This window comes from Anomalospiza imberbis, chromosome 6, assembly GCF_031753505.1.
Source record: "Anomalospiza imberbis isolate Cuckoo-Finch-1a 21T00152 chromosome 6, ASM3175350v1, whole genome shotgun sequence".
In the NCBI taxonomy this organism is placed as follows: Eukaryota; Metazoa; Chordata; class Aves; order Passeriformes; family Viduidae; genus Anomalospiza; species Anomalospiza imberbis.
Genome location: NC_089686.1, coordinates 39,234,781 through 39,255,870, shown reverse-complemented (window position 1 = coordinate 39,255,870; position 21,090 = coordinate 39,234,781). Strand labels below are relative to the sequence as shown.

The window sequence follows — 21,090 nt, the reverse complement described above, 5'->3', positions numbered from 1 at the left end:
ATTTGAAGATGATTCTGTACATTGTGTGTGACAATCCTGTGCAACCAAACCACAACAAACAGAGCCGCCACTTTCATATTTACTCTCTGCAAGTTTGGTTAGTTTTCAAATGAATAGATATAACTCTTGAAATCCAGTTCTAGCTATCATAAAGCCTTTCCTCCCTTCCTCCAGAATTGATTTTAATATAATCCTAAGAACTGTTAAAAGGCAGGAAAATTCCCATAGGAAAAAACTTTGAGTCTGAACTGGGGGAGGGGGGCAGAAAGAAGAGAAGAAAGACTGATATTAAAGACTTTTTTATGTTAAAGTTTTTACATTTCAAATGTTTACAATGTTTTACTCACTCTTTTTTCTATTCAAAAAAGAGTTAAATTATTATAATGGAAAGAAGCTGCAAGTTTACATGCATCTGTCTAAAATTAGCTGTTTATCACTAACAAGAAAATGAAAGTTCATTAAGGCCTTGATTCCATCAAATTTGATCTATACAGATAGCTAAATACTCTCTGTTTTACCAATGCAGCCAACACTTGTATGTCCAAAGATTACTTAATTCAATCCAACAGGTGTAACTCCAGGTTATAAATAGAAAAATGAAGGTACAGTGAAATTAAGGGATTTGCCAAAAATAAGGATTAACAGGATTAGGATTCAGGAATTGCCAGTTTGAATTTCCTTGCTTATCCCATATTTGCTCCAGCAATCTAAGTACAACAAGGACAGCAGAGAACAGAGGAAAATACTGACATCTTCTACTTGGCACCAAGAAAAAAAAGTTAAAACACCTATTCAGTATCAGCTGTCTGACTAGGAATTGCCTTTACATACACCCAAAGCACGTCTATTATCAGAAATAATATTCTGAGTACACAAGAACTAATTTAATTTATTTTAAATCAGTGTAAAACCTTGCAAAGCAAAGCTCCAGATGTTCCAGATACAGGGAATGTTCCAGATACATTCTTCTAACAGAGAAAGACAAAATAACAAATAAAGCTTTCAGTAGCTGTATAATGTTTTTAAAAACTGATTCCCTTAGTAAGCCTGTTTATTTGCGGCATCTGTGTATTGGATTAGTGTGGCAAGGTTTTGGTCTTGGGTGAAGATGCAGAGACAGTTTGTGTGAGAAGATTTAAGAAGCTTCACCCCCAGGTGTGACAGAGCCAGTGCCAGCCTGAACCAAGATCAACACATCACTGGCCAAGGCTGAGCCGGTCAGTGACCGTGGTAGTGCCTCTGGGATAACATATTTAAGAAGGGATAAAAAACCCCAAACTGCAGCTGGAGAGAGAAGTGAGACTGTGTGAGAGAAACAGCTCTCACACAAAGGTCAGTGCACAAGGAGTGCTCCAGACACCAGAGCAGAGATACCCCTGTAGCTCTGGCAGGGCAAGGAGGTACAAAAATCCAGAGTGCGGATGAGCCTAGGAAAAAAGGAGGGCTTGCTGGAAGGTGTTTTTAAGATCTGGTTTTCTCTTTATCCTACTCTTGATTTAATTGGTAATAAATTCAATTAATTTCCACAAATCGTGTCAGTTTTGCCTGTGACAGTAACTGGTGAGTGATCTCTCCCCATTCTCATCTTGACCTGCAAGCCTTTAGTTATATTTTTCTCTTCATTCTCCAGCTAAGGAGGGTAAGTGAGAAAGCAGTCTGGTGCCTTGGCATCCAGTTTGGGTCAACCCAACACAATCTGCTAAAGCTAGCAATGTTTACTTACCAAGAAACAGATAAAGAACATTTTACTAAACATTTTTTCTTTATTATTAGTTCTGCAAGATATCTTAGCTGGGGTTCAAAGGAAATACTTAAAGAGATTACAAATTCGATTTCATTGACCATTGATTTGTTTCTTAACTCCTCTAGTCTAGTAAGATTTAGTACAGTATTCACTTCCCTTTGCTTTGCTTAGGGGATACTTTTTAGATACAAAAGCTGGAGAAGATTTCTAAGGGACGAAAAGCATCATGGAATAAAAAACTTTTCTAAAATGCATTCATGAACTTTACTCATGATTATTTATTCAAGAATAGTGAGTACCAGAATAAATTAACACAGCATCATTAAAAAGACACATTTTGTTAAGGGTTTAACGTACTGATCCAGAAAACAGAAAATGTTTGAAATGCAGAGTGAAATGTAAATTTTATGTTGTCTCTCCTCAAGCTCTGAACTTAAAGTCTCAATGAAAAGGCTGCTCTACCTAAACTCCTAGTGTAAACAACAGGAGAAGGATAGTGACCAGAAGCCCATCAGAACTATTCAAAATGACCCTATGGATCAGACACTCTCTGCTGACTACCAAAGAAGTGCATTAGATTTCAAGTTTGGGCATCAAACTTGTATACTCACAGGACAAGACATGATGGACACAACCTGCAACAAGGGACAAGCTCCAGCAGGTATTCTTTAGTTTTGGCTTTAGCTACACCATGCACATACTCAACTTTCCCATGGAGCAGCCTCTTCAAAGCAAATGCCAAAATCCCACTTTTCTGGGTTTGAGACCCAGAGTTCAGCTTTTAAACCTGTTTTTCCAGATAAATAGCAAGACATGACATAGGCAGATCAGGTTCTAAGCTTTGTTGTTTTACTCTTTTAAATGAAAGAATTCAGAAGATGGCCCTTCACAGAACAGATACATTTAAGAAATCTTTCACTAGACTTTGTATGAGACTTGCCTAGTAGGCTGGACCTAAGGGGAAAGAATTGTCTCCTATTTTATAAGGTGGTCAGTCCCTTGAAGAACAACATGCTTGAACAAGACTCTACTAGCTAGTACTTTGAAGCTAAGCAAAAACAACAAAAGACCGCAACCTCTGTGTAAAAGGAAAATAGTCTGAATTTACAATAAGGGAAGATGAATAAAGAATATACTTCAGCATATAAAGTAGTTTCTATTTTGAGCTTCTTCAACAGGGATAATCTCTTGCCAATTTTACTGTAGAAGCCAGCAACTTCTGTACACCAAGACTGGCTTTCTAAGTGATACAGCTACCAGCTAAGCACCAGACTGCTTATGAGCCAAGACACTTTCAGACAGGGTACACACTTTCAGACAGGTATTGCACACACATGAAATAACCTTCCCCTCCTGAGGAGCAAAGAATTGTCAGGAAAATAATACTGAGCATGTGGTTCTACAACAGAGATGATGAACTTGATGTCATATGGTAATTAAACTGATTTCTATCTTGTTTTAAAGTCTTTGTTAAGAAAAGCATGTAGCAAAGGGGGCTGTAACATCAAACTTGAATACAACTACAAATACATCCTGCATCATCCCACACAGCTCATGCACAGTTATCTACTATTCTGAGTAAGACGTGTACTCTCAAAACATTCAAAAAACAAAAAAGATGGCAGATTCTTACAAACAATTTATGTAGACAATGTTGCTTCATACTAACATGTGTGTGTTTTCCTACTTGTTTCACAGTAAAACAGTCCCTGTATCTGTAAAAATAAACTTTAGTATATGAAACCAAAATAATATATCAAAAGGCCAAACACCTTGAACTCTATGTGAACTTCAGCTAATTACTTCATTTCCCTGTCTCACTTTCCGGAACTGTTAAGTGAAGACAGTATTGTCAAGAATTTTGGGAAGCTTCAATCCTTAACATCTGTAAAATACCTGGAGATCCTTAGAGAGTAGGTACAAAAAAGTGTTATCAATAATCATGATGCTGAAATTAAGACATCACATTTGAGGTCCTGTCCATCACAGAAGAAAGACATGAAACACTTCTCAGCACCTTAAGGATACTTACACTTGCTCAGTCATTTCAAGGGTTTGTAAAGGGAAGTTTCCAATCAAAGTAGAGAGAAAAAATTAAATTCCTTCAGGAATAAGCTGCAATATTATCTGTTCACTACCTTAATCATGTTAACTAGCATTTGCTTTGCATTGTAACTTTGCACAGCACACCTGTCCTTCTGCCTCTGCCAGCAGAATGAAGAAACACCTAATAGCAGCATGGGGAATGGGGATGAGAAAGAGGAAATAAAGAAAAAGCTTTGTTTCTGACATCAGAAGCAATGCAGAGACAACTTCACGCAAAAAGAACTGACAGCTTGACTTCTTTTCAGAAACTGTTTAAGTTATTCTGGGAATTATATAAGGGAAATTTGACTGAAGAGTAGATGAGCCCTTTGAATATGCAATACCTTAACTCCAGCAGAAAGAGTAAGGAGAAAAGTGGTAACAGATAAGCAGATACCTTAGCTGGAAGGAAACAAACATTTGACAAACACATGATCAAAACAGAGATAAATAATAAAAAAATGGGCAAGTAAAGAGCTGACTAGAGAAAGGGATGAAGATAGTTCTCAATGAGTTTGTCCTAGAACACAAAGGAGCTAAAGGGGAAGAGTTAAAATTCTATTCAGGACAATATTGCCTTTCCTGACATCTCTTCCTACACTCTATGAAAATGAACACTAGTAACACTTCGGAACCTCACACACTTGCATTTCCAAACAGAAAAAAAATTCTTCTCAAAAGTTCAGCTTCCTTTAGGTTTATTGTGTACTCTGTGTACTCTAGAGCCCCCCTTGATGCTATGGTTTCTCCTACTGAGAAACGCCAGGTTACTGCATTACAAATATTACGCAAGTTCTACTGGAGAATCTGTACAAATTCATTAAATTAGCTGATGTAAATTTTGGCTATTTCTGGGTCTGAACCTTAATGCAGGAAAACCTCAGAGAAGACAGGATTTGACAAGTGAGCACTAGAATTAGCAAAGCTTTTATCCTACAGATTTTTGGGTTTTGGCTGACATTGCAGTCTAGGAAAGTGTGAACTTCTGTGTAAGCTTTTCCTGTGCCTGAAGCATTTCTAAGGTGTTTTTCTTTATACCTGAAAAACCATTTTATAAAAGTTTCAGAAATGTAACTACCTGGCAATTAGAAGGACCACAGCCCTGGATTTCAGGAGAGCAGACTTTAATGACTACAGAGATCTCTTTGGAAGAATCCTATGGGATATGGCTCTAAAGAAAAAAGGGGTCAAGAAGTGATGGATATTTAAATATCTCTTCATCTAAGATGAAGAAAGCTCCATTTTTCCAACAGCAGTTATGAGATTCATGCTTAGTAGGATCACTCTCACATCAGCTTATGAAGGAAGGTATCACAGACTGTACATTACCACAGTCATGTCCTGTGACAAATTCAAAATGGATCAAGCTTAACTTATAAATATTACCGACTACATTTCATAACTCATTTGCAGATTACAGGTTTTCCATAGTAATACCTTATCCCCATTTCACAGAGTAGTAGTAGCATATCAAAGTACTAATCATGCATGCAGATCACTTCTACTGATACTCATCTAGGATCCTTGAAAGAGGCATAACAAAGTATAAACCAACAATCCTTTTCATTATATACAACAACTTTTTACATGATCATACTGATTTAAACTAGACTTCAAGATGTTTACTGAGATAAGACAACTTTAAAAGGATGCAAGAATTTCTGTACTTAATTCAACATCACACTTTAGTCAAACATGGACATACTGAATGGAAGCAAGGCCTCAAAATGAAGTGCAAAGTAGGGACTTCCTGAAAGGTTTAAAGTTTCTAGGATCAAATTATCTTGCCTAACAAGAAAAGGCTTACTGGAAGAGTTCAGTAATATAGGTATAGAAACAGAAATTCAGTCAGTCCATTTAACAACAAGGGAAAATCAGTTCCTCAAAAGAAATAAATGGTACTCTCAACGTTATTTTATCAAAATAACTGAACATAAAGCTTTTGTGAGTATAACTAATAGTTTAAGTGGAAGAACAGGGGGCCAGAAATTGTAGTTGTGCAAATTCCCAATGAACAAACAGAAAAAAAACTTCTAGATATAGGTCAGATTTGCTCAATCCAATGAGAGGAACCTATTGTAGAGTCAGGAGCACACTGTATAAATCAGCTGAGTTAATTTAGGGAAGCTAGGAAGTGAATGTGTAGTGATGTGTAGGAAACTATAAATAATAAGACCATGAGAGAGAAAAGCTGAAGAAGAACCTGGGATGACAAAGACACAAAAATTATTTCTTCAGAGATTTTTTGTGCAGCTAGACAAAAAGGTAGTTATCTCTTCACTTAAAATGATAACTCCTGGTATCAAGGCTACATCAAAGACTTAATTACATGTGTGAAGGAGAGTCCTTACTTTTCTGTTCATGCTGAACACACATTCCTCCTTCACAGTCTTCTTCCTCAGACTGCATCTACACTGCTCACAGCAGCTCAACACAGAGATATTAGAGTTTATTCCACAGAAATGAGCGCAGACACACCATAACAACACTCCCCTTATGTCCGCTGATCTGCTCAGACAGATCAACTAGGCTCAGGCTGCTGTGAGAGCAATATAGCTCTGCAACTTCAGGTCCCAGGCTAGTATCTTGAAATAGTGCTGAATTGTACCATATGGAAACACAAACCCCAAGCTTAGTTGTCTATGTAAACATTGCATTACACAGCACAGACACACACTTGAAACCAACAGCATGGGCAGAAGTTGGCTTTAGGGTTCACAGAGAAAAGACAATGCATTCCTCAGTTTAGGTACTTTCACCTCTCAGGGCAGACTAAGAGCCAACATTGGGCTGAAAGCAGATGTGGGCTTCACACAGACCCTTCTCATAAAACCTTTTTGCAGAAAGTCACAGTATAAGGAATTGAGATAAAACAAGATTTTCATCTACTTTCTCTACCTCTCCCTTTCAGAATCTCTGCTGCTGAAGACTAGATCAGCAATAGTATAAAACATACTAATTAATGAAACCAAGGCTTCATAGACATTCTACTAGATGATCGCCTATGCACAGGAAGTGTGCAGATCATCTTTCAAGACATGTCACAAGTGAGAGAAGAGATAGACCAAGTTTATTTAATGTAAGAAACATGGAGCATTCAGAATCCCAGGCCAGATCAAACCATCTAGAACCAGTTTTGTTCCAGGGAACATCCCCACAATTTGTAATATTAACTGTTCAAGACTACATTGGAACCTAAAAATGTCTTAATTTAAAAAATCCATTTCAGTTGGTTTGAATAGCAATGCTGTCATAGGGATGGGAAACTTGCCAGAAGACTGCAAAGCAAATAGTAATAATAATTACCAGTTGAATTTTGGATAACTGCTTAGCAGAATGCGACAATGATCACTGCTTATTTAATGTTTTGCTCAACTGGGACAAAAAGTAAAGAACATATTAATTTAATTTGCCAATGACACAGCCAGTGAAGAAGTGTCAAAAGACACAAAACTGCCAGAAAACATTAGAAAACACACAGAAATATTTACTGGTTCAAAACAAATTCTAGAGAGATATACATCTGGAATATGAGATTGAAAAAAAAACCCATTTGAATATTAAGAAGAGCTGGTGTATGCTCAGAGGCAGTCGAAAAGGAAATACAATACTGGGGCAAAAAATAAACCCCAAACCAGATCAGACAAGAAGGGTTTTCAGTGTACTACATTTAATTTCACAAACTGCCTTGACAGAATGGCATGAACTGAAATCAGGGAGAAACTAGCTGGAGACCATCACTGACCCACTTCTACAAATGATTACTGCAATGCATTTTAGATCTATGCAATGCAGACATTTTAACTTACAATGGCTTGTAGATATATCTCACCATCTCAAAAATGTTATCCTCCACTTATTTCTCCCCAGCTTCAGAAATCCTTTGTCCTGATACTCCAGAGTCATGAGTGCTTCCAGGCAGAGCTACATTGATAAATCATAAATAACAACAGCTGTAACCGTAGCGTGAAGGAACCGTAGCGAGTAAGGTTAGAGATCAATCATTTCAGCCAAAGCTATTTCACTGCAGAATGAATTTCCAGAAAACACAGCTAACTTATCTTTAGGACATGCTGTGAGACCTCATTGATTCATAAAATATTTCCTACAATAACATGTAGAAAAATCTGATTTGGTTTTAGTAACAAAAAGGAAAGGGAAAAAGATTCTGATATTTACTGTGATCATCACTGTAATGTTCTAAACATCTCACTTAGCAGAGATTGGCTAAGCTAAAAATGGAGATAGTCTAAAAGCTTACAAAAGAGGGAATAAAAAAAGGCAGAGTAATTTAATATAAAGAATAACATATGGAAGCATTAGAATGATACTAGCAAAGGAAGGGATTTTGTAACTTCAGGAAAGTAATCTTCTCAGCAAAAATGCATTCAAATAGCATCTTTCAAAACTGAGCTGGGAGAACAGTGGTCCATTTAGCTCTTCTCCATGTCCAAGTTATATGAATTATATAGATAAGACATTTCTTTATTTTTTGTAAAGAATATAGCCTTCCTGGCAAACTCAAGTAGAATTAGTCATAGAGGCTTACCACTCTTCTCATTTCAGGACATAGCTTGTGTGCTTGGTTGTGGTCAACCTCCTTTTCCACAAGCTCCAGAGACAGCTAGGCTTCCAATTTCATAATTCAAGTGTGCAGAAGCAAAGAGGTAGCCATCACACCATGTGATGAGTGTGAAAGAAACCTGGTCATATTTTAAGATTTTATTTCAATATGAACAGTAACAGTACCTTTTGTCTGAAGGGGATGCAAGTGTCTGCAAAAAGGATTCTCAGGCAATATAGTCCAACATAACTTTCTGCAGCAGTTTTACATTTCAGTGCTAAATCTAAGGTATCAAACAACAGCTATTTTTGCTGGAAGCAGTTCTAAATTGGGAAGTGGGGGAGGTGCAAAGAAAGAAAAAAGAGAAAAGTTGTTGAAAAGCACCAAAGAAATCTGGGGCTCTAGAAAAGAAGTACCAATGGTTCTGACTGAGCTTTCTGTTCACTTCTCAGTACATCAGGCCTGGAACAAGTTTCTCAGTGCAAAATTTCTTTAATTGGCTGGAAAGCATTTAAGGAAAAATCTTTTTAATTAAAAACAGAGAACCAACAAGACATGAAAGCCATGGGGGTTGGGAGAGGCATATGTTGACCTTATGAGGCTTCACAGCAGAACTCTGCAGGGGCCGTTTAAACTGAGAAAGCACAGTTTTAATTAAAGAGTCCTGAGGAACAGACAATTCAAAAGAGCAGGTCAGATAGATTCCAAGAGGTCAATTTAAACACAAGCAGAGGGAAAACAAGACTTCTGGCCATTCTGCCTTCCTCTGGGGGAAATGTGTTACTAACTGATCATTATGCTTCAACAAACACAAGTTGTCCTCTAACCACCTTTGTGAGTGTTGCGTATCATTGGTACAAGTTAAAAGGAGGGCACAAAGGGTTATAGTGAATGGGGTAACAGACTGACTGGTGACCTCTTGCTAGTGGGGTTCCACAGGGCTCCATCTGATGCCCAGTTCTCAACATCTTCGTAAATGACTTAGATGTGGGACTCAAAGGAATACTAAATAAGTTTGTCAATGACACTAAACTGGGTGGAGCTATCGACTTTCTCAAGGGCAGAAAGGCCCTGCAGAGAGACCTTGAGAAATCAGAGGGCTGGGCATTCTCCAACCATATGAAGTTTAACAAGGGCAGGTGCCTGATTCTGCACCTGGGATGGGGCAACCCTGGATGTGTGGACAGACTGGGCAACAAGAGGCTGGAGGGCAGTGCCACAGGAAAGGGACATGGGGGTCCTGGTTGACAGTGGATTATGAGTCAGCAGTGCCCTGGCAGCCAGGAAGGCCAAGCATGTCCTGGGGTGCATCAGGCCCAGCAGCACCAGCCGGGCAAGGGAAGGGATTGTCCCGCTCTGCTCTGCACTGGGGTGGCCTTACCTTGAGCCCTGTGTGCAGTTTTGGGTGTCACAATATAAGAAAGGCATGAAACTATTATAGATTGTTCAAAGGAGGGCTACAATAATGATGAAGGGTCTGGAGGGAAAGTCATATAAGGAGTGGCTGAGGTCACTTGCTCTTTTCAGCCTGGAGAAGACACTGAGGGGAAACTTCACTGTAGTCTTCAGCATCCTCACAAGGGGAAGTAGAGGGGCAAGCACTGATCTCGTCTCTCTTGTGACCAGGAACGAGACTTGAGGAAGACATGAAGCTGAGTCAGGGAGGTTTAGGCTGGATGTTAGGAAAAGGGTTCTTCAGCCAGAGGGTGGTTGGGCACTGGAACAGGGTCCCCAGGGAAGTGGTAACAGCAACAGCCTGACAAAGTTGAAGAAGCATCTAAAAAATGCTCTCAGGCACATGGTGTGATTCTTGGGGTTATCCTGTGCAGGGCCAGGAACTGGATTCAGTGATCATAATGGGTCCCTTCCAACTCAGCATATTCTATGATTCTATCACAAGAAATTCTGTGAAGTGTTTTTCAACAAGAAACCTCAGTTTCTTGACACTGGATCACATTAATCTGCTTTCTTCTAGTCCAGGTATCACATTCCCAATGCATGGGATCCCAGATATGCTTATGCATACTTGAAAATAGAACTCTGCATCTTACTAAGTTTCTAAAACTGCTGGAAAATCCTGGAAAATGGATGCAGCATATCACCAAAAAGAAATCATCTTAACCAAAAATAAACAAACAAATCCCCCCAAACAACAATTTTTTGTTTACTTTTTGAAGTGTTACCATCACATTTATTGAAGCTAGTAAATTTCCCTTACTGTTCAGAGACAAAAGAAAAAAATAAATCTACTCTCTAAACACAAGGACTTAAAAAGTCAAGGTAACCGCAACACATCAAGTAACAGAGCTAATATCATAGAAAAATAACATAATATCTGCTATATTTCTCCATGAAGAGCTATTTCCCAGTAATTCAAAAGGATAAGGAATTAAGTAGAAAAGTAACATCTACAGCAATTTCCCAAGAGAAACAGTAATGCTACTGCATTTCAGTTACTGTATACATGGTTCTGCACACACACAGATTGTTACATTTAAGCACTGCTTGTATTCAGACAGATTCCTCTATTATTGGCCATTTGAAAACTCATGGCTCGATGCATCTGCTTGAGTGAATGACATGCACATTCCAAGTCAAGGCATGGTCAAGACTGACAGACAAAGCAGTAAATTTCCCTGCATCGAGGAGGAACAGCTATCAGCCAGATTAAGCAATCACTTAGCTTATTTGTGAGATTTTGTCTACTTTTCTAAAATTCCAATTACACACTCTTAAGTGAAAAGATGGGGGTTTTGTTAGATTGGGGCTTTTATGAGTTTGTATAAGCTTGGAAATTGCATCATCTTACATCTTTAATATTCTCCCTTGCTTCCCTCCAGCCAGGGTACAAGCTTTGATGTAAGTTATTTATTAGGTGGACTTATATCCTCATAGGGTTGGTATTTATGTCGTTTATCAGGGATACCCTCCACAGATGGAGAAAATTAAGAAAAAGCCACCACCCACTCCTGAAACATGAAATTCAAATCTGGAATGAAATGTAAAGTAATTGAGAGAGAGGGAAAAAGCAGTAAACACTTTTATGATAAAGAAATAAATAAAACCAAGAACAACCTAGAAGACATGGAAGTTAGTGAATGTACTACTTCTGATAAAGGAAGACAAAAGATGCTTTCATAGCTCTTCACAGACATAAATCAATGACAAAGAATGAAGCAATCCCTGCCCAGAAACAAACCCAGAGAGAAAACTGGGGCAGATAAGAATCATACTGTAGAAAAAAAAGGGTATATTTTCATCCTTTTATGCACACAGAAATTCCATTGACATAAAGCGGCCATTTGATGAATTACACTTCATACACCTGACACAGGGCATCAAATGCAGAAATTCTAGTTCAGGTCTCAAAAGCAACGTTCCTATGTTAGCCCAAGCTATATTGCTACTAACTTCAGAAACAGCAGGTTGTTTGTCCCATGCTGTGTTGCATAGTATATAACCATAAGCAGAATTTTTTACCAGGACTCCATAACTTACTGACCTCCTTGTGGTGGTTTGACCCTAACGAGGTGCCCACCAAAGCTGTTCTGTCACTCTGCCCCCTCAGCTGGACAATCAAGAGAAAGTATAATGAAATGCTCATGGGACAAGAGTAGGACAGGGAGAGATCACTGACCAGTTACTGTTGCAGGCAAAACAGACTTGACTTGGGGAGATTAAATTGACTTTATTACCAATTAAATCAGAGTAGGATAGTAAGAAATAAAACCAAATCTTAAAACTTTCCACTCAGCTCTCCCTTCTTTCTGGGCTCAACCTCATTCCTGATTTCTTTACCACCTTCTTTCCCCCAAGTGACACAGGGAGACCAGGAAGTTTGTCACACATTGTCTCTGCCATTTCGGTCTCCTTGCTCTCTTCTCCAGTTCCAATATGGTATTCCACAGACACCCCTCCACAAACTTCTGCAGCATAATACTCTCCCAAGGGCTGCAGCTCATTACAAACTGCTCAAAGTAGGTCCCTTCCACAGGGTACAATCCTTCAGGAATGTACTGCACCAGCCTGAGTCCCTCCATGGAGTCACAAGTCCTGCCAGCAAAGCTACTCCAGCATGGGCTCCTCTCTCCATGGGTCCACAGGTCCTTCCAAGAGTCTGCTTCAGCATAGGTTTCCCATGCAAACACAACTAAGAAAAAACATCTAGGTCTACTCTATGCCTGAGTGTGGTAATGACCATATTTCACCCACCACATCGCACAGGTTCAGCTTCTCAGTGAATGAGTTTAATTCTTAGGTGGCTATCAATGTTATGAGCTCCTTTACACAAAGGTATAGCCAAAAAAAATTCCATAGCAAATAAAACTGAAATGAAAAATATCGAGGTTCTAGTCTATAATTATGGCTAGAGAACCACAGAAATTGGACTACATGGATGAAAATATTGACAGTAATTTACCTAGAGTGATGCATTTCTGTCTCTGGTTGGTGTAAAAAGAAAATGTATGTAGATGTATAAATATACAGTTAAACATGTAATATTTACTCAGACTAAAAAGTGAAGCTACTGGACTTCAAAGTTAGAAAAATATACACTGAACTCCTTTTAGGCTACAACCAGAGCTTAGCAACATCCAGCTGAGCTTTTGTTCCTGTGCTTATTACCTTTTCTCTTCAAAGTACCTTGGTGATTACACTTTCTTCCATGGCCTTTTCCATACTCACATAAAAGTACTAAAAGTTAAAGAAAAAGGATATATTACAAAGCTAAAACTTTGCTGTTCTTTTCAACAAATCCAGGTGCTCTTCATCTGGTTGAGGTCGGTGCTGGATAAATGAAGCCTGATGAAAACTTGCACTGAAAGTACTGCAGTGGATACTTTGCATTAGAGAGCTTCTTCTCAATTTTTCAATATGGTTTACCACTAACAGCTGCAGTTCTGGTGGATGACTTCTTCACTATTATCTTTAATTCCCCCATAGAAATATGTCCTACGAGTCTACATTTTACTTTTCCTGACTATGACCTGATCTCCAAACAGTATGTCCTTACTGCACTATCATATAATTTACCTCAAATCTTTAAAATATTATCCCTGTACTAAAGTAAATTATTTATATCATAACAAAGTACCTCTCACTGGGAAGAAGATGTTACAGATAGCATAGCCAGTTACTTCAGCAGCTTACTACAGATTCTGTCATGTTTAACTATGATTGCTTAATTGCAAAAGATCTAGATGGCATATGTCAAAAAAGTCTTTATTGATGGTCTGGCAAATTCTTTTCATCAAAAGCAGAAGTGTTACAAAGCTTAGCCAGAAGGCAGGGTTTTATCTATATTTAAGAGAAGGTTCTAGTCTTTCCTGCAAGAAGAAATGAGTCTGAATAGCCTGAAAAAAATGAGGCTTATAGTAAAAAAACCCCACCAACATTCATATTTGTACAGCAATTTTCAGTGTATTTGCTTAAAATACTAAATTAAAAAGTAAAACAAAACATAATTTTAGTTGCATGTAGCTACAGGAGTTTATTTTGAACTCTGGCCAGTTCTGTAATACCTAATATACCAAGTGCAATATAAGAATAGCTAGACATGATAGCACAGTACCAAGTATTTATTTTGGCACTGGAGCTTTTTCCTTGTGGGTAGGGTTGGGGAAGAGGTCACATAGTTGTCAGTAGTCCCTCTTCCACAGCCATCAGGCTTCTGCAGCATCACCTAGCTATGGGAGAACTATTCAGGCATTGCTCAGGTGGCAGTGTTAACTGCCCCACACCACTATGAACCCAGCCTCCTGCTGGCTCCTAATGAAGGCACTCAGGAGCCCAGCTGGCTGAGAATCTCAGCACCCCCTGCCCTCATGCTCCACACTCAATATTCTAACCTTCTCTTGGTCCCAGCCACCAACCTCCAGCACATTTCTTTTCCTACCCATCTCAATGCACAGGTCCACAATGTCCTCCCTCTGACCTATTGTTGCTTGACATGCTGTTCTGTAACAGAAGTAGCACTGGCAACAAGGTGCTTCTACACTGCTATATTCTGGGAGCCATTTTTAACCATTCCACAGGGAAATGTGACGTTGTCTCCCCATGAATAATGTTAGGATATTAGAACACAATTTTAAGGGTCAGTATTTGTAGTGCATTAATAGCCTGGCTAATGAGTTTCATGTCAAGGTAACAGGACAGCAGCAGATGCTGGAATACTTGCCTCCATTTTTCCCCACAGTTCGGAAACACCTCCAGAAGGTCCGAAGAAAAGACGCCCTGTTATGAGGGGTGGCTTGGACAAAGCTGAACTCACGGAACAAGATGTGTGTTCCTTGCCGCACGCTGTTAAAACTGTGGACAGAAAGTCAAAACAAGAATGTTAGAAAGCTGAACCAACATGAATATTCTGGGAACAACTAGAACAGCAGCAAGAAAACCACTGCCTATTACATTTTGTGAAACCAAATCTCCAAAGTTTATACCCATCTGTTCTCTAGAGAGAAGACTATTTGCAAAAACCACACATTGAAATTTAATTACAGGAATTAGAGGTTTGTGAAAGTAAAATTCATTCTAAAGAATCCCAGCAAGGAGTGTCCAAGACCCACTTATTTGAAAACAATCCATTGGAAAATGGCTTGCCAAGAGTAACTGTTGTTTATTTGACCAGAAGATGCCCTTTCTCTTCGTACCTTTGAACTTCACTGCTGTTTTCATTACAGTTTTCTTTAAAGCCACAAAAAAATTCTCTTTAAGAGAAACCCCAAGATATCATTTCTAGGTTACTGAAAATTGACTATTGGATGTATAAAACTTACTGCAGTTGTGATGAAAAGCTGATTGACGCATCACTAAACAACAATTTGCACTAATGCATTTTGAAAAGAGTAGTTGGTCATTATGATGGATCTTCAATTCGACACTCATCTTTTTGTATTTTAGTACAAATTTCTAAAATATGAGTTGTAAGCACTTTAGGCTAACTTTTTAGAGCAAGCATTTGATTACAAAGGTTTCTCTGAAGTGCAAGAGGTTCTCCTTTGGGCATGGTAAAGCTCAACATACAAGAACAAAAGAAATGCAAATACAAACACTATTTACCAAAAGGTATAATGACAGGGCTGCCTCAAAGACAGACTTTGTGCATTTCACTTGGCATCATGCAAGTGGGACAAAGCTTTGAAACACTCCAGAGAGATCATTAAAACATTCACTTGGGACAGCAGCTTAACTCTCCCTCATAGACGAGAATTAATGAAAGATACAAGTTTACTTTCATCACAGCAGATCCTCTCCATAGGCAGCATCTCCAAAACAGACAAAATCCAGTGGTCAGTGTGAACCCTCTCAGTTTGCAATTTTAAATCACCTCTTTTAATATAAAGACTTTAAATAACTTTATCCTCCAAAATACAGAAAAGGGTCTCACATTTGAAAGAAAATTATACCAGACAGACTTGAGCAAAATGTAAAAAGTCATATAACAACTGGGTGTGGGTGTGCGTGTGGAAAGAAGTCATTCAATTTTTACAAAAGGAATCACCCTTTCTCATTTTTAATATCCTGATTCTCAAACATATGCAAGAAAGCAAACAAAATATGTTGTCATCTGTTGAAAGGTAATACAGAACACAGTTTCTAGCCCCCCTACCCAAAAGGAAATGTAACTCAAATAAAATAAGTACAATCACCTTATGATTAAGAAACACTCATGACACTTTAATCCCAGAATCAGGAATATTCTTCCTGTAAATATCATGGACAAATACAATATTTCATATTTATGAAACCTTATTCATGTTACGTAAAGCACAACCATTGTCCCAGGAGATTAAAGTAAATAAATAAATCATGTGATGGATCAAAATATGCCAAAATTACATGACTATCATAGTGAGTAAAGTGTATTAATTAAAAAGTGCTGTCACTCACTGCCTTAGAGTGAACAAGTTCAGAGTAAGGTAAAGTAACTTGCTAAAGGTCCCACAAGATGCCTGTGACAAAGCTGGAAATGGAATTTCAGATCTTCTCATCCCAAACCACAGCCTGTATGACTTCTTTCATTTCTGATCTGCATTGTTTCACTGATGATTTGACAGACTGATGAAGAAAAGAAGGATACAGATGAAAAAGAAGAAACTTGGTGTGTAATAGAAGGTAGCAGCTTTCAGAAAGATAACACACATAAGAGAGACCTTTTGGAAGAGAAAGAAAATGAAGGCACAATGATACAATTAAATGCACCAAATGATGCTGCTCAGTACATCTACAGAACATGCAAATTTTTGAAGCAGATCCTGGCACAATTATAACAGAAAGGTCCAGACATGAAGCTAACATACTATTAATTCACAGCAGACAGCCCTACTGTATTACTCCTTATTTCTAATAAGCAAAAGCTCTAGTCACCTGCATTTTCATGGGATGGCTTTAAACCTACCAGGCAGAAGGGTATGATATCATTTGTTGCTTACTCAGTTAAAAGAGTGGGTGGATATGCTGGAACATCACACCTGGATCTGCTGACAGCCAAGTGCCGCCAGCTAGTTGAGTAAAGGAGGATTTTGTTTAACTATACAATGGAAGGATTTTCCCCCAAAAGCTCAGGATTGCAAGCCTGGGAGTCAGAATTTTATCCCAGTTAAGATGCTACATTTCAGTCGCCCTACTTTATACGTTCCTTTTTATAAGTAGTAAAAGTACAGCTCAAAGGAGCCAGCCCATGATGGAGCTATCCAGCAAGCAGCCCAATGACAAATCTATTCTCAGACAGGGTCAAGATCACTACAAGGGACAGGAACACTATATATTTTGAGTAAACTATTTAAGTTGAAATTCCTATATCACGGGTAGATGGCCAGTACCAAAATAACTTGGCCACCTTTTTTATAACAGCTGCCCAGAGATGAAGTTACCAATAATGTGGCAATCTTACACGTAAACATTTCTAGAAGAAAGAAAAATTATGACAACCCAAAGTTGTTACAGGTATTCCAAAGTAGGTAGAGCATATGACCAACACCTTATCTTGATTTTTATACATGCAAACAGATTTTTTTTCCAATTCCTTTTGAATACAGAAAAAGAAATAAGCTGCACTCAGAGGAATAGCTTAAGCAAGATATCAGCAATAAAGGAACAAAACCATTAAGCTCAATCATTCTCAGCAAGTTGAACAGCTGCTGAGATTCTTCCCTTAGGATTGCTTAGTCTTAGTCTTCCTTCTATCTGTCCTCCTCTCACTGAACAGCTCATACTGTTAGCAAAGTTAAGTGGCTAGAGCTTTTCAGCACATTTGAAGAAGAAAGACTTAGGAAAAAAACAGAGTACCTCAACAAGTTATTACTTTGTCCTCAATCATTTAGAAATGGGTCTGAGAACCCAGAAGCAGGGAAAATATTTTTTTCACTTCTCTGGTTAACTTCTTTTTTTTCCCCTTTTAGGCATTTAAAGTGCAGCCATCTGCAAGAGATTCCTTCCAGAAGAAAGCTTTCAACAACTGTGCTAGCCTCCAAGCCTCCTATTGCAAACCTAATGATTGTTTCAGTCCTCTACATTACCAGTAAATAGAGTAGGCAAATTAGAAGAGTAACAACTGTTACTAATGATGTGATTTTATTTGTCTTGCTGAAACCAAGACTACAAATTGAATTGAATGTTCATTAGTTAACACCAGTTTTTTGTGAGCACTCAAATTTCACAGAAGAATTGTTAGGCAACTGGATACTCTGTTAACAAAACAGCTCTTTCCATTCACTTGTGAGAAAATCCTGAAGAAAGACAAGAGAAGAATAAAGCAAGGTTCTCAGTTGATGGGGATATCTAAAGAAATTCTTACAGTAGGGGCTTCAGGATGCTTTCTCACTCCTTTCCTTCCTGTGCCCCAGAGCAGCCAAACCCAGAACAGTCTCCTGCAACACCACTGCTGATAGGGCTGCATCTCACAGCACAGCCAGGCTATTCTTGTGGGATGGCACATACACGTGAGGGAAAGAAAAAAGATTTGGGAGGAGACTGTGATAAAACAGCCCTAGATACCAAAAATGGCTGTGCTGGGAATTCTAGCACTCAGGTGCTGCTTCTCTGAACAGAGTAGCTTTCATAAGGCTTTGTCTTTTGTGTATTTACATTTTGGCAACCTGCCAGAGTCCAGGAACTTTCAAGCACTCTTTTCAAACCTTTGGACTTCTAAATAGATTGTAAAAGTCCCTGGATGCTATGGTAACATCTCAATTGAAACCCATTATAGCAGTTAGCCTCTGGCTGCTGAACTCAAGCAAAGCCAAATATGCACAATGCAGAGTCCCAAGTCCTCGAGAAGGATGGAAGAGCTTGCCAGGACCCTGCTGTCCCCCTAGCAGGTGCCACCTTTGGTTACCATGCAAAGAGCTCAACAAGCTCATATGACCCCTCCTCTACTAAATGGAAAACAAGAAACAATGACCATTTTTCCTTAATTGACAGCATTACTTCTTGCACTTTCTATCAAGAGCATGATGAAGAAAAAATTTTGAAGGCTTCTTGAACATGAACCACTTACACACACACACACACACACCCCACCCCCCACACCCTTCTCTTGCCAGCTATACAAGTGTCTAAGTCATTAAAACAGTTGAGTGTCTCAAGCAAAAATAAGGTAGTCTCAAATGCAAAGTTGCTGTCAGAGGCTATGTTTAGACTGACCGAGAGGTGTGCAGAGAAAAACAGTGTGGAGGATTTGATGTCAATATTACAGGCATCCCAGGATTTGTTTTTTCTTGACACATGTTCTGGACTACTTCTAATCTAGTCCCATTGACTGAATGCTCATTTGCAGAAGGAGTACATCTTTCAGTTGAACTCCATCTGAAAGGAACCCAGAGGTCCAAGATTGCTTTATTGTGTGAACTAACATACAGTAAGTAGGGATAACCAGGAGTATTAGGATTAGAGACTATGCTACAATGGGTAACAAAGAACTACCTCTAGCAATAGAAAATACTGAAATACAAAAGGCTTTATAAAACAGGCCGTTTCTATTCTTAAATAACTCATCCACCACAATAAAGCATCCCCAAATGACCAACTGCACTTAGCTCAAGGCTATGCTCTGAGATAGTAAAGTGAGGTTTACCTTGCCTAGAAGGAACCCAGAGAGGGAACAATTAAAACTGGAGGCATAACTGGGTAAAAAAAAAATCACTGTTGTAGTGATTAAATTACTGCTGTATGAGTGTAATTTAAGATCATCTTATTCTTCACCTCTTGGTTTAAGTGTACTACAATATTTGCAATATTCAGATTAATCACTGGACTGCTTTTTTAGCTATCTCCTTTGGAAGGTAGTGTAGGACCATGAGCATTCCCCAATTCAAAGCCACTGTTTCAACTGCTTTTTTAAATTCCACAAATCTTAGAACTTGGGACACCGAGGTCAGCCTCAAGGAAACCACCATCTTCCTCTAAAGAAATTAGAAGTGCTTTTTAGGCATTCCCTTGGAAATGCGTTAAGACAAAACAGATGCTAAGAAGTTAGTCCTGATGACTGGTTTTAAGGGAACATAGTTGGGTTTTTTAACAACTAGGCAGATAGGAAATCATTAACATAAAAAATTTTGGCAAGATTGGGTGATATAACACTGCAAACACAGAGACTGGATCTTTTGAGATCCTTTCTGTCTCATGCACTCACGTTTACTTCAGCTGGAGGGTGTGAAAAGGGGGAAAGGAGTGACACAAATTTTAACTATGTGTTTCCAGAGTTCTTGATTTAGCCTAGGAATCTCTGTATTCATGGCAGACTTAATACAGGTGGTACAAAGATTATCCCATGTACTGGGATGAAGGAAATGAACTACAGCACCTGTGACACAGCTCAGAGTAGGCAGTGAACAAGCTTTCTTATGTTGCTTTGTAGCAAATCAAGCCCTCTGAGACCAGTTTAGAGATTCTGGAGAAAGAACGGATTAAAGGAGTTGCTGTGCTTGCTTGTTATTGCCCAGAAAGCCTTTATCTTTTTTAGAGTCCCTCTCCCTTAATTTTTCATTTGCTAGGTCAGTAATTTAACACCTCAAGGCTTGCAAATCCCAAGCTAAAATGACCGTACTGTGTTGAATAAGTAGCCCAGGATTTAAAAAAAGAAAAAAAATTAAGGCAAATGGGGAGGGGTGGGGACGTGGGAATCTTTAAAAACAGAGGCCTTTTGATCAGAGCAGCATCCTGCAGTTTGCTGTAACTCAAGCTGACCATTCTTACATAGCAGGAATTAAGGACTCCCCCTGCCAGGCAGGGCCCTATTAAAACACAATAGCTGTTTGAAAAGGGTAAGCAAGCTGATATGGATATAATAGGCCACATATTGGGGCCCCTTTCTACTGTGAAATAAAGCTTCTTCTTAGAATTATGAGCTGGGAAGCCTAGTATTCAGGAAGATGGGAAAGGGCATACAATGAAAGACCACAAATAGCCCTACAGAAGCCCTCCAAGGTGCTTAAGGGAAAAGTAAAGAAGCCTTCACAGATAAGCATCAATCACCCATGACCAGCTCTTTCAATCTGATCAGGTGCAATTTCAGACTACATGGTGTTTCAGTGAGTCTGGAGAGCTCTTGCTGGTATAAACAGAGATTCAGTTTTTACAGTAGGAAACTCTGTAAGTTGCACACCACAGGAACAGCTGCATGAACACCATTATAACTAGCTTTTATAGAGATGACTGCAAGTTGCTACCCAGCTTCCCTCAAAAAAACCCCGCTTTT

The 21,090-nt window shown here is 38.8% G+C and overlaps 1 protein-coding gene across 1 annotated transcript in view; it reads right to left on the bottom strand.

Annotated features, from left to right (window-relative positions):
- CSTPP1 (centriolar satellite-associated tubulin polyglutamylase complex regulator 1) overlaps positions 1-21,090 on the bottom strand; it is a 78,235-nt gene that overhangs the window by 38,939 nt on the left and 18,206 nt on the right. The window contains exon 3 of the mRNA XM_068193672.1: positions 14,572-14,702. Coding sequence (XP_068049773.1) covers positions 14,572-14,702 — 131 coding nt within the window. The remainder of the gene's footprint in view (positions 1-14,571; positions 14,703-21,090) is intronic.